A 12,762-nucleotide genomic window follows, 5' to 3' on the forward strand; every position below is an offset into this window, starting at 1 on the left:
TACAGGCAGGCCTCTGCCTCAACAAAAAAGATAACTTGACCATAATATTTAATTACCTTTTGCTCACTCTCGCTCTCTGGCCCTTAAGCTGTTTTCTTGCCACAACTATCCACTGTGTATAATGCTCCTCCTGTTCATCCATCATTCCAAAGTTTGCCTTGGATTTTCCCTTAGATTTTCCCTTGCCTTGAACGACAAACTTGAACTTTTTCTTCTGCTGCTCTGTTGTTAGTTTTGTTGTTTATCATTTGTGTGTGCTGCCCCGAAGAAGTTTTCTATTTAGTCGCGTTGTTGCCAGGCCAAAAAAGTGGCAAGTGGCAAAATAAAAAATGGAATTTATACAAAAAGCCAAGTCGCTGACTGATAAATCCCCCCAGAAAACACCAACCAGCAGCAGGCCCCCTCTGCAATCGGTACTATCAGTGGGGTGTTGGCCTAGACTAGACGCGAATAAAGTCAGTCGGCAGCGGCGAAGGAAATATTCATTTCAAGCGATAAGTTAACAGGCGTGACTAAGCCCCCAAGGGGTGGGGTGTGTGGGGGGTGTATGGTACACAATGGTAGGGGATGCTACAAACAACTTTCAGCTGCTTTTTATCCTCAACTCTTCTCTCTTTTCACTCTCTGGGCAAGCCCTTTTTCTGCAAGTTTCCTTTTTATTTTGTTTTATAAAATTAAATGCCATAAAGTGAAAAACTTTTGCTGTCTGACTCACGCACTCACTCACGCTCACTTAGAAAGTAATTACGTATAACAAAAATATAGCCCTAAAAAAAACATCAACTAATAGAAATACTCACAGAGAAAGGCAGGAAGAGTGGGACAGACTGTGGCAGCGAGTGCCAAGAGATGGAGAGTGAGAGTGAGAGTCCCCAGAGAAGTGCGTGAGTTGTGAAATTTATTTAAATTTAATTTTAATTCTATGTACGTTTTTGTACTTTTATTTGTTACCCGGAAAAAAGAGAGCCGCAGCGACGGGCAGAGTTTTTTATGGCCAAAGCTTTTCACTTTTAGGCTCTAATGAAGGTAGGGGGTCTGTGGTAGGGGCTATTGGTTAAGTCACGCACGACGTATAAATAGGCCGTTTGCTTTGGCCTTTCAGACCTTTTAAGAGACGTGTTTACAGGGTATTTTTGGTAGGGTAGCGTAATTTTGAGGCTTAAAAAAGATGGATATAAAGATACGGAACTTTTAATAACATATTTGCCGAAAATTAGGCAGATTAGGTAACTTTTACATATAAAATACTAAAACCACTTCAATTTTCTTTCTTTTTAGTGTATTTTTCGTATGGAAATCTGTGGAAAAAAGGGATCCAAATACCAGGTAAATAATAGTCGTTATGTAGCTCATTCTCTTCTCCTTTTTGCCTTTTCGAACAGCTTGTGAAACTCTTTTTCTAATGGCAAACACTCCAACTCCAATCAAATCAAATTAACATACTTAGAGAAAGGATTCACTGGCAGGACTCGACAGGGACTCCCTGCCTGGCTGTCATAATTTTCGAAAAGCATTCAAATTGACATGTTAATATGCGCACATCAATCCTAATCTCGGTCGAGTCGTGTCAGTCGCTCAATCTTGTTTGGTTGTGTCCGCCTAATGAACAAGAGATTGACAATTCTAGAAACCAAAGCCATTGTCGGCCCAATAAATGAGTGAATGTCACACAGAGTGAGCCATAAAGGGGGTAGAACTGTGGCCATGGTGTAGCTGTGGCAGCTGACAACTGTTTTGTTGCACGAACATGTTGGACATTTATCAAATTAAACAGTTTTCAGTGAGATGGCAGAGATTGGCCAGCAACAGGAACAGGAACAGGAACAAGGCAAATGTTTGTATATGTCCAAGGTGTAGAAACCCCCCGGAGAACCCTGTACTCAGCCCTCGATGGCAAAGTGCTAAATTGTCTATTTTTGTAGGTAGGTGGGTGGAGGGTAAAACCAACAATAGACACATAACGAGCCTCGTGTCATGTCATCTCTGTGCATGCTCTATAATTGGCCAGGCAAAACAAATTTAGACATACATTTATGGTGTACACTGTCCACAAACACATGGAGAACAGGGTGTGGTTCATTAGCACCCCTACCCCCTGCTCCACAAGGGTCTCTTAATTATACGATACAGGGCCGTGTGTCCATGCCACAAGTGCGTGCAAATATTGGACGCTCACGAAGGAAAGATCTCTCTCTCTCTCTCTCCCTCTCTATCTCTCTCTATGCCACGCCCAAAGGTTCTGTTAAAAAATAGGTCATAGCCTCTGAGGAAAGAAAAAACCTGAAACGAAACTGTCAATTACGAATGAGGGCCAATAGCCTCCCAAAAGACGGTTTTTTTCCCTCAGTTACTTTTTCGGTTTGGTTTGGTTTTTCACATGTATCTTTTTTTCGTTTTTCTTTTTTCGTCCAAAGTCAAACATTAAGAAGCGAACCACACGGAAAAAAAAGTTGAGCAAATACAACGTGCTGGCAATACAAATATAAAATAATTAACTTTAACAATTCGCTCTCCCTCACACACAACACACACAAATACAGACTCACTACAGTCACTGCCAGCAGTCGACCAACACCCCATTGAATAAACAAACAAAAAAAAAGACGACGACGACGAGAAATGAGCAACAACCAGCGGAGAGCCACAAATGAACGGCAATAATGTAGAACAGAGAGCCACAATAAGCAACAAAATCAACAGCCAGCAACAAAAAGCATAATAATAACAGTTAAAAATATTAACACACTCACAGATACGACGAGCATGCATTGCGCATGTGTGCGTGCTTTGGTTTTTACGCTTGAAAGAGACCAAAAACAGCCAGCAGCAAGCAACAGACAGCAAGATAGAGAGCGAGAGAGGCAGAGAGACCAAGGCAAATCGGCAGAACAAAAAGTGGGTGAATGTTTAGACCAGGAAGTTACCCCTTGCTAGGGCTCTAGGCTATTGGTAGAAATTTCAGTTTTCAGAAATTTATTTTAAAAGTAATGTTTTGAGAGCCAGAATAGGAATTTTGAAAATTATTTCTTCACACTCCTCAGTCGTATCTTTTGGTTAGATATTCCCTACACACTTTTTTACCTCCCAGACCTTGCCATCTACCGTTGACAAAAACTTTTGCAAACCCAACATGCCCCTCGGGTACACAATTATCCAGGGTATACTCAAAAGAAATACTTGTAGAAATGTTGAGAAATAAAAATACAAAAATAAAACAACAACAACAACAACAAAACAGTAAGTAATAATGAACAAAAATGGAAACTAGTTGGAACAGAGCATAGACCGGAGTCCGGACAGGAAAACGAGGCAGAGAATCACAAAATAAGTAAAACAGAATTGAAACCGGTTTGTGAGCCATGGCATGGCAGTGCCAACTGCTAGATGCTAGCCAACAAAACAGCTTTGGCGCGCTGTGTTTTGTTGTGTTGTATCCGTGAGATACAAAAATTAAAAAATCAGAAAAGAGAAGAAAAACTTTAGCATTTTAGATATATGGAAAGAGATAGCCGCCGCAGCCCCGAAAGACTCTGACTGCGTTTTGTACAAAGCTTTTTATTTTTGGGCCAGGGACAGGGGCAGGGCAGTGTTAGAGCCGTGTTTTAATACCAAGAAAATGTTATAAGGCCAATGAATGGAATGGATCTGTTAAGGTGAGTCGCGTCTCACAACTTTTGTGGAGATCTTAAGAGAGAGATTTTGAGATCTTCGACTGTTGTTGCTAGGCCTCGACCAGACAGAGGTCTTGGGAGAGCTGAAAAAGTTCTTGGAAGAAGAGTTTTAAATTTAGTTTTGGATGGGGGCAGATGATGATGATGAATCGGTTTATTTTTTGTGCGACTCAAATTGGTTTTTATGATGGGACTTTTTTCTTCTAAATTTATGATTTAATTAGGGTTTAATTTATAAGATTTTTCATTTATGTATTTATGGCTTTTAGAAAGATGGAAAGAATAGGCTCGGTTGGGGCTTGGTTGGGGTTTATTTTGGAATTTATTTTTTTTTTTTAAAACACTTATTATTTACTCATATTTTTAGCTCTCATATTAACAGATTTTCCGTCTTTTATTGAACTTATTTTGCATTTTTATAAAAATGAATCCAATTATATCATTCATTAAGCAATGTTTTTATTCATTATAATTTTTAGCTTTGTTGTGGCATATGTTTTACTTCTTTTATGCTTTCTTTTCACTCTGTTTTGCCATTTCTCTTTCACTGTTTTGTTGGCCCAGCTACTCGCATTTCATTTGATTGACTATTTATTCATGTATTCACAGATGTGAATGCATCTTGATTGCAGTATTTAAAGCATTGGAATTATTATTATGTAACAGCTGGTTTTTCGTTTCATTTTTTTTGTTGCTTCATCTAAAAGTATTTATGATGGATTTGTGGGTATAATTTTGTATGAACGGATTCATTATCTGTGTATCCGTGTGCACAAAATACATTATGATTTGATATAATTAATAATTATAATGCCTCCGCGCACAAAAACATTATTTTCAATTATTTTGTGTACCCGTTTTGGGTGCCAAAAGCACCAACAAAACACTCCCCTCAAAAAAAGGAAACCAAACCAAAGCCAATAAGCCATTCACACAGATGTCCATCTATCCAACTCGTCTATCCTGTCTGTCAATTTGTCCGTTTTAGTCAGTCATGTAAATTTAATTAAAACTGCACATTTAATTAGGGAAAACTGGAATGGAATGCCACGTCCTACGGCCAACCCCCACTCTCTCTCTCTCTCTCATTACTGATTATAATTTAATGCTGGAACTGCAGTTACACATATCCAACCATCCCATCTGTCCCGCAATCACTCTGTCATTCATGGCACTAGAAAAATCATATTAAAATATTGATTTGTGTACGCCATGGAAAATGATAAATGATGGAGCAGATACGAGGCCATATATCTGGGATAGCTGAAAATGTTGTCCAGTTATTTGGATGTTTATGAAATTTTAATTGAATTTATGGCCGAAAGATCAGAGCGCAGATTGGGGCTCAGTGTGTGTCGTTCCATGTGTGTGTGTGTCGCAAATTATTTTCCATTTGCAATTAGCTAATGTCCAAACTGTACGGAGGGGGTGGTGGAAGAACAACAACAATATGCCACTAGTCCGAATCGAATGCATTCGTTGCACATGTTCTAACCCCCAGCAATCGTGACCCACTAAGACTCTCTGTCCCTGCGAGCATTATCAACCATATGGCAGTGTGTGTGTGTCTGATAAGGGACTCTGTTCGTTGTCCCCCGAGCAACCTGACAGCGACATAAACCTTATCTAATCGCCCACACATTCTCCCCAAACAGGGAACCAAAGCAACTTCTGAACTGAATAGCAGGTGAAATGGAGCACGCTCTCTCTTGTGCTCTCTCTCTCTCTCTCTTCGTCGCACTGTTTATATGGAGGTCTTATCTCTAGTCGAATCATGACCCAAATCAAAGACACAACTGCATTGAGCGCAAATAAATGCAGCACAAAACACACACAAACAAAATCTAGAATGTAGAGTAAGTAAAATCTGACACAATTCCCAAAAGAAAGAGCCAGCGCATGCATTCGAGAGTCAATCAAGCGAACTGGCCCCACGAATTAGTCGATTTACTATTTGTTCTCTTTTTTACGTGTGAGTATGTTATGTACATGGGGATGTGTGTGTCTGTGTGTCGTCTCTGGTCAAGTAAACAGCTGCATGAGTAACTACGGACCGACTGAGTCTGAATCATCATTCTGTCGGGCAACAACTGTTGCTGCATGGAATAAGTAATTTTCATTTGATGACAGAGAAAACAAAACAATAATAATAATAATTGCAATTATCTGCGGTACAACAGTCTTATGTAGATATATGATGTACAATTATTATTTATGTCTCATCCAGAAGGGGAAGAAAATTAATTGCGAAGGAATCCCTAAAGATAGCAGCTTTAATTCAGGGCCGAAAATATATCTCTGGAGTATAAATAAATCTGGGGTTTACAGATGAAACATGGACTTAAGCTGTGATAGGATCTGTCATGAATCTGCCGGAAGGAAAGGGAATATTTTTTATATAAAAAATTGCATCCATTGGCAATATTTTGTGTGGAAGTTACAGCAAAATAATCTTGTAATAAATATGAAACAAATATTTATAGCTGATGATTAATTACTTGTGACTCATTTAGTCATCTGAGCGCTAAGCAATTTTTTATTACATTTCTATGCATAAGAACGTGCTTAACGTCATGCAGCAGCGCCCCTCTGTTGGTTCACACATCTCCCCACATTTATTTTAGTTACTTTTTTAAACACTCTTCCAAAGTGCCTTCTAAGTTTTCATCTTAAATCAAATGCCATACGCTTGGGCAATAGTTACTTTTTCTTGAAATCATTTTGCTGTGACACATATTGCTTGCTGTCCCTTCATTAAGCCCCTATGCTGAGACTTTTGTACACTCTTGTGGCTTTATGGACCACTATTGTACCTGTCCTGCACCCCGCACCCTGCCCATATGAAATTTCTCTTCTCGAAAGCCTCTTCGGACCAAAGTCTGCACACGCTCAGTGGTACGGTACGTGCTTATAAAGACAATTCAGTGCCTTCGAATCGATCAAAAAGTTTTGCCTCTGCCCCATTGTTAGATGGGAGCGGCGGTACGGGGAACGGGGACTCACATATAGTACTGTTATTTGTACGCTTGCAGCCCGAAAAATACAACAACTGGGAAACACGAGCAACTTTTCCATAAGCTGCAACTTTTTCCTTTTACTTCTTTTGTCTTTTCAACTGTTTTTCCTTCTGCCGCTGTCTCCTCTGTGCGCTACTTTTCAGCGGGTTTTCCAAAGAGTCTGAGCGGGAGAGGGGGGAGAAGAATAAATAGGGTAGATCCCTATTATATTTAATTTGTCTGGCATACGCTTTGTCAATATCGCACTTTCGTCTACCCCTTTATCACGCTCTTCCCGCTATCTCTCTCTCTCTCTATCTCTTGCCCTTGCGTGCACTCTCTTTAGACCGAAAATACCCAAATTCCAACATGCCCAAAGCGTTGCCAACTTCCTGTGCACGCGCAACATTCAAGCTGACAGAGAAACAGCCACTGACAGACCCACAGACAAAAGGATGCATGCAAAGTTGTGTTGTTGACATTGTTCAGTCATTTTTCAGCAAATTAGTCATGAAATTGTGCATTTCTATTCGTATATTGTAAATGTATATTATTTGTGGTGAAGGGTCCTTAGGGAGCGATAGTAATGGGTTGGCTAAGGAATGACATTAGTCAGATTTCGATCAGTTTTCTTCCTCCACCTCGTTTGCTCTTTTTCTCTACATATTTCTCACAGTGTGGCTTAGCTTCTATCCAAATATCAGCGAAATTGCATTAAAACAAAGTCGGATGGCCAAGAGACTCTACAATGGTGGTTCCAAAATTCGCAATATCTCATAATAAAGTGTTTCATTATCGCAAAATATCAGCATACTATTTTATTGCATTATTGCATGATTAGTTATTAGTTATTAGCAAATAAATGAAGCCATCATTAATATAGAAATGTTCAAAAATTCCATAAAGTTAAATGGAAAAGCGGAAAAAGCGAAAAAGCGGCAAAGCGTAAAGGCAAACTAATTTCAAACACACAAATCAATAAATTAAGGAAGCAATGGAAAGAGCAGGAAGGAGCAACGGGGAAGCAGAGGAGCGCCAATATTTCGGCAAACAATTAAGAAGAAGCGGAAGACAAAAGAAAACTAAGATGGAAAGAGGAAGGAAATGGCTCTCCCTGCCCCACACTGCTGCGCGGCTTTGTTAGTTTTTGGGGATACTCGAATGTTGTTCTTCATTTTGGGAAATTCCTCGCCCCACATCGCTTCTGTGTCCTTTGGGCATCCAACTCGTATTCTTGTTTCAGTTACAATATCAAATGCGCTTCTCGCACTCCCTCTTACTGCCATTTTTGATGCCCAAGGGGGTTTCTTCTACTCCCTTTTTTGATGAGTTAAAGGCGCTTCTCCTCCTTTTTTCTGGTGCCAAGAGGCGCTGTCTCTGTCTCCTTTTTCTGATGACCAAAATTCTCTTTTCTTTCTTCTTTTTTTTGTATGACTAAAATGTTATACTATGTCTGCTTTTTTTAATGACCAAAATGCACTTCTCTCGCTCTCTCTTTCTGTCCTTTTTTTGATGACCAAAATGCTTCCCTCTTTATTTTTTTGCTGACCAAATAGGTAGCGAAGCAAAAAGCCAAAATGAAACGATGTTATGAATATGAATGAGAATGAGAGGGCAGTGGGTGTTGCTCCCCCACATGGTAGGGCTCCTCTCTTCTGTATACCAATCCCCAAACCATTCCTCTCTTCTGTATACCAATCCCCAAACCATTCCCATTCCCATCGCAATTACCATAGGTAGGAAAAAGAGTTGAAAATTATATATGTCATGGGTGTACGAGTCGGTGGGGCAGCGGTAGCTTGCCAAAAAGAAGATATAGATACAGTTACAGTTGCAACTACAGTTACAGTCAGTGCAAAGAGTTAGAGCCACATCGGGGGGCAAACACAGGCACGTATTTAATTCAATGCTTGACTCTTTTTTGTACTCCCTCTCTCTCTCTCCTTTCCTTCACAGAACATGCCTCAATTGGTGGCCATTAAAATGCATAAATGTGGAACCGTTTTTTGTTCGTTGTCCTCTGAGATGATGATGCAGTCATAACTAAATACTTCAGGACTTGCTTGGCATTGCTTTGGGTTCCTTTTGGGTTTGCCATTTGAATTACTATGAATGCTTTTTGGATGCGTTGCCTGCCTGCCTGCCTGCCTGCCTTATTTACATGCCGCACATGTGGCAGTTGCAGCTCCATGGCTTTTTTTATGATATCCTTGCATGAAAGAGTATTATGGCCAGTGAATGGTTGGGCATGTAAAGCAAATTGTGGTTGACTTTTGCTTAAGAATTGTTGGGTAAAGATTGTAGGAAACCGATTGGAAAGAGATTTTGGAGGCAGTTACGAACTTCATTCGTTGGTAAATTCGGATATTCCGATGAAATATTGATGCAATCTTCCGAGGATTTATTCGCCTTGTGCCCCAGCTTTACATTGTAATCCCCTGATATATCCCTCTACTTTAATTCCCCCCATCTTTGCTTTTATTTCTAACATAAAAATCTCTCAAAATCTTTCCACTCTCCAGGGCAGAACAGCCCGAACCTTTCCCAACACAGAATCTCATCCAGGTTGGCGCATTAAAAATTTATAATTGCAAGACAACAGCCAGACAGACAGAGAGACAGAGAGACAGTCCGACAGTCAACTGATGCGATGGCGATGGCAATGTCTGGCGATGCGTCAGGCCCCATAAAAATGTAAAAGTATTCAGTGTGAAGTGCCCACCCCCACCCCCCGAAAGGTGTAGCGCGGGGGCAATGGCAGCTACAGTTCCAATGCAAAAATTTCTTTCTTTTTTTCTTTCCTTGCAGGACTTTTTTGTTTTTTTTTTTGCAGTTTTTGCATTTACATTTTTACCGAAAAACCCTTTGAAAGGTTGCAGAGAGTCGGAGTGGCTTAGCGAATGCTGAATGAAATGTTTTCCTCTGTCTTAAAGTCACGTCATGTGCAGGGTTGGGTACGATAGGGGGTTGGAGGGGCAGTAATGAGACAGCTGCGCAGCAACAGCACCGTCCTGGTGCCCGGGCCCTTACTCGTGTGTTTGTTCGTACTGTTAATGTTGTTAGGCTTTAGCATAAACCAGCATCTTCTTTTCAGGCTAATGAGAAATCTGTCTCAGTTTTCCAGAGCTCAGAGCTCAGAGCCCAGAGCCCCTAGTCCCTGTCTCTCTCTCGCGGAGTTTCTGTGGCGTAATAAGAGGCGGGACACAGACAGCAACGACAGCAACAGCGGGTACAAAAATAATAAGTAGAGGCATGAAACATTGAAGGATTTTAATTAAATAGGCTGACAGTGGCTCTCCTCATATGCGGTACACGCTTATAAGCTGCCAGAGGAGGAGAAGGAGAATGTAGGATGTAACTCTGGGAATAGGAGCAGCACATAGAATTTATATGCCAACGTCGCGACGTTGTAGGATGAAAGTAAGACTCGAGTGGATGATTGTTGCTTGTGTCTTAATTTCAAGGATGCATAATGTCATAAGCAGCGCTCCGCCATTCAGATTAAGCCCAACAAAAGAATGTTGAGAACATGTCTTGGGGTGTTAAGGGGATATAAATTACCTCCAATAAAATCCCATTAAAAGCATATAAAAGAATGGCTTTATTTCAACATTTCTTTTATGTTTATGGCCAAACCAATCAAACACGTTTTGTAAAACTCGTTAAAATTAAAACAAAAAGCCATTAAAATGTTTAAACCCTCCCCTCTACAATCATTACAAGACATGATGCATCGACGCTTAAAGATCTGTTGAGCAAGACCTCCCGACACAGACTCCTTTCGAATCGCTTGAGCCAAGAGCTACGAATAGTGTGGTTGACCTTTTCTGTGATGGTGTTGGCGCATGCCAAAAAGGCCAGTCGCCAGTCTGTACCAAATATAAAGGTCACACTAGGTGGCATCATGGCGAACACAGACTCTGAGCATGCGCAGTCGCATAAAAAGGGGTCAACGCGGCGCGCCGAATATCATGGATATTACATGGGGATTCAATCGGGCTTTACGGGCAAACACTTTCTCCCAGCTGCAAGCCCCTCCAGGCACTGTCTGAGTTGGGGTCTCACCCATCAATCAAGCATGATGTGATATGGATGGGTATTTATTTATTGAACACTGGACCGGGGCTTAAGGTGAGAACAAGTTTATAGACAAATATGTAGAAATATTTATTTCGAGACGATATATTCAATATTCACACATTCTCAAGCGGGTCTTAAACGGGCGCGTGATATCATCTTAGCTTTGTTTTTCTGTATTTTCTGTAGTATTTTCTTTTCTATTATTTTTGCTCTTACCTGTTAGGATGGCTGCGAATAATACAAAAACGATCCGTGACATGATGATGTTTGCTGTTTGTTTTTTGGTGGGGGAGAGTTTGAGAGACTTCCTTTGGCTTCCTTCCTTCCTTCCTTTCGTTATATGCGCTGTAATCCCAGGTTTATTTTCTCTTTGCGTTTCGCCTCGTTTTTTGAGGTTCCGTTACGAAAAGGGCTTTTGGTTTGTGTTTTTTTTTTTGGGAGAGAAAGGGAGAGATTTTTGTTGGTTGTTGTTGTTACTGCATTCGCTTTAGCTTTATTTTTCATGCATAAAATGTGTCGTTTTAGTGGTGGTGCGCCAGGGGATGGGAGTGGGTGGAGGCGTACTTTTGGCGCTGGGTGTACTTCTGGCTGGCCCTTTACGGCCTCTAAGGCTCTCCTCCGTGCTGTATGGATTTTTTATGTGTGTTTGCTTGCGTGTGTGTTTGTGCGTGTATGTAAATATACTTTTAGCGCGCACTGTCAACACAGAAACTATGGACTTTGGTTTATTGAACTCGTTCGTTTTCTCGAAAAAGATTTCACTTAGTTGATTCACATTTTTGGGAGGCGTTTCTTGGAGGTCTTTGGGAGAACACACACACACAGTCAGGGGCAAAAGTACACACACAAACAAGCTGAATGGATCGTAGCAGGGCAATGGCTTAGATGCGGGTGTCCGATAATCTTTAGGGTCAAGAGTACAGTAAAAGTACACACAACAGTACAGTGATTGCCAAAAGTTAGTAGCCAGTAAAGAACAAGAAAGAAGTACACGCGCCAAGCAAAAACAAACAAAAAAGTGCCGGGATAGTGGTCACAGTGAGGGGCAATAGCACACGCACACCACAGTACAGAGACTCAAACCAGTACACAGTCACTCAAAATAAGTTAAACACATAAACAGTGCCTCCAAATAAGTTAAACACCTTAACAGTGCTTCAAAGCAGTTAACACACACCTTGTACTGTGATTGAGAGTAGCACACGCACACGCTGATTGCGGCTACAGTGTTGGCTGGCAGTACACGCACACGACTCGAATCGCCTCACTCACCGTTTGAGCGGCAACAAACGAAATGACGTTATGGATTTGATGACGACGAAAACGCCTTCGGCACACAGATACGAGGCGGGCACACACACACAACGATGCTATACAATCTCGTGGCTCGTATCTATCGGATACGATACGAAGCGAGGGCGTACGTACGTACGGGGAAACACGACCGACGCAAACCGAACGACGAGAGGCGCGTAAATGTGAATGTACACGGTATACACGGTCGAAAAATGTCGGAAGAGCCGAAGCGAACGAAACGTTGAATGCAACAGTTAACCGTTGAATGTGACGCTGCCTCAGAGTGAAGTTGCCAAACGACGGCCATGGAAGCCCCGGCTTACACACACATCGCCCGACACACACATATACGAATGTGTAGCAACATCTCGTATGCGAGAACGCTGCTGCCTGCTGCTGCCCGTTGCTGTCGTGCGCTTGTATGCGTTTTTACACGTATGCAGTCGACGCCGACGGCGCTGCATTGACAACATTTGTCTAGGCCGGCCGCTTGGCAACATGCGCACTAAGCTAGCAACATTTTGGCTGTAGCTTGTGCAACATGATGCCGTGTGGGTTAAGGGGCAGGAGTGGGCATGTTGCCAAGCGATTGGTGTGCTTAGGAAAAATTTGTTTTGGTACCCTGGGGTATCTTGGGGTTTATTACCGACAGTAAAATTATCAAACTTTCTTCATTAAATACTGAAATACTTGGATTGGGACTGAGGGCAGGACTAAAA

General features: G+C 41.4%; 1 protein-coding gene across 8 annotated transcripts in view; it reads right to left on the reverse strand.

Annotated features, from left to right (window-relative positions):
• LOC117582658 (fasciclin-3) overlaps window positions 1-12,328 on the reverse strand; it is an 85,931-nt gene extending 73,603 nt beyond the window's left edge. For 2 of the 8 annotated variants that reach the window (XM_034270566.1, XM_034270567.1), the window contains exons 1-2: window positions 11,925-12,325; window positions 10,964-11,159 (exon numbers count right to left, since the gene is read on the reverse strand). In XM_034270566.1, coding sequence (XP_034126457.1) covers window positions 10,964-11,006 — 43 coding nt within the window. In that variant the 5' untranslated portion in view covers window positions 11,007-11,159; window positions 11,925-12,325. Of the gene's footprint in view, window positions 1-10,963; window positions 11,160-11,924 lie in introns of all 8 variants that reach the window. The other 6 variants (XM_034270565.1, XM_034270569.1, XM_034270571.1 and 3 more) reach the window with 4 other exon arrangements.
• Window positions 12,329-12,762: the final 434 nt, after the last annotated feature.

The sequence above is a fragment of the Drosophila guanche genome, unplaced genomic scaffold, assembly GCF_900245975.1.
Source record: "Drosophila guanche unplaced genomic scaffold, DGUA_6, whole genome shotgun sequence".
Taxonomy (NCBI): domain Eukaryota; kingdom Metazoa; phylum Arthropoda; class Insecta; order Diptera; family Drosophilidae; genus Drosophila; species Drosophila guanche.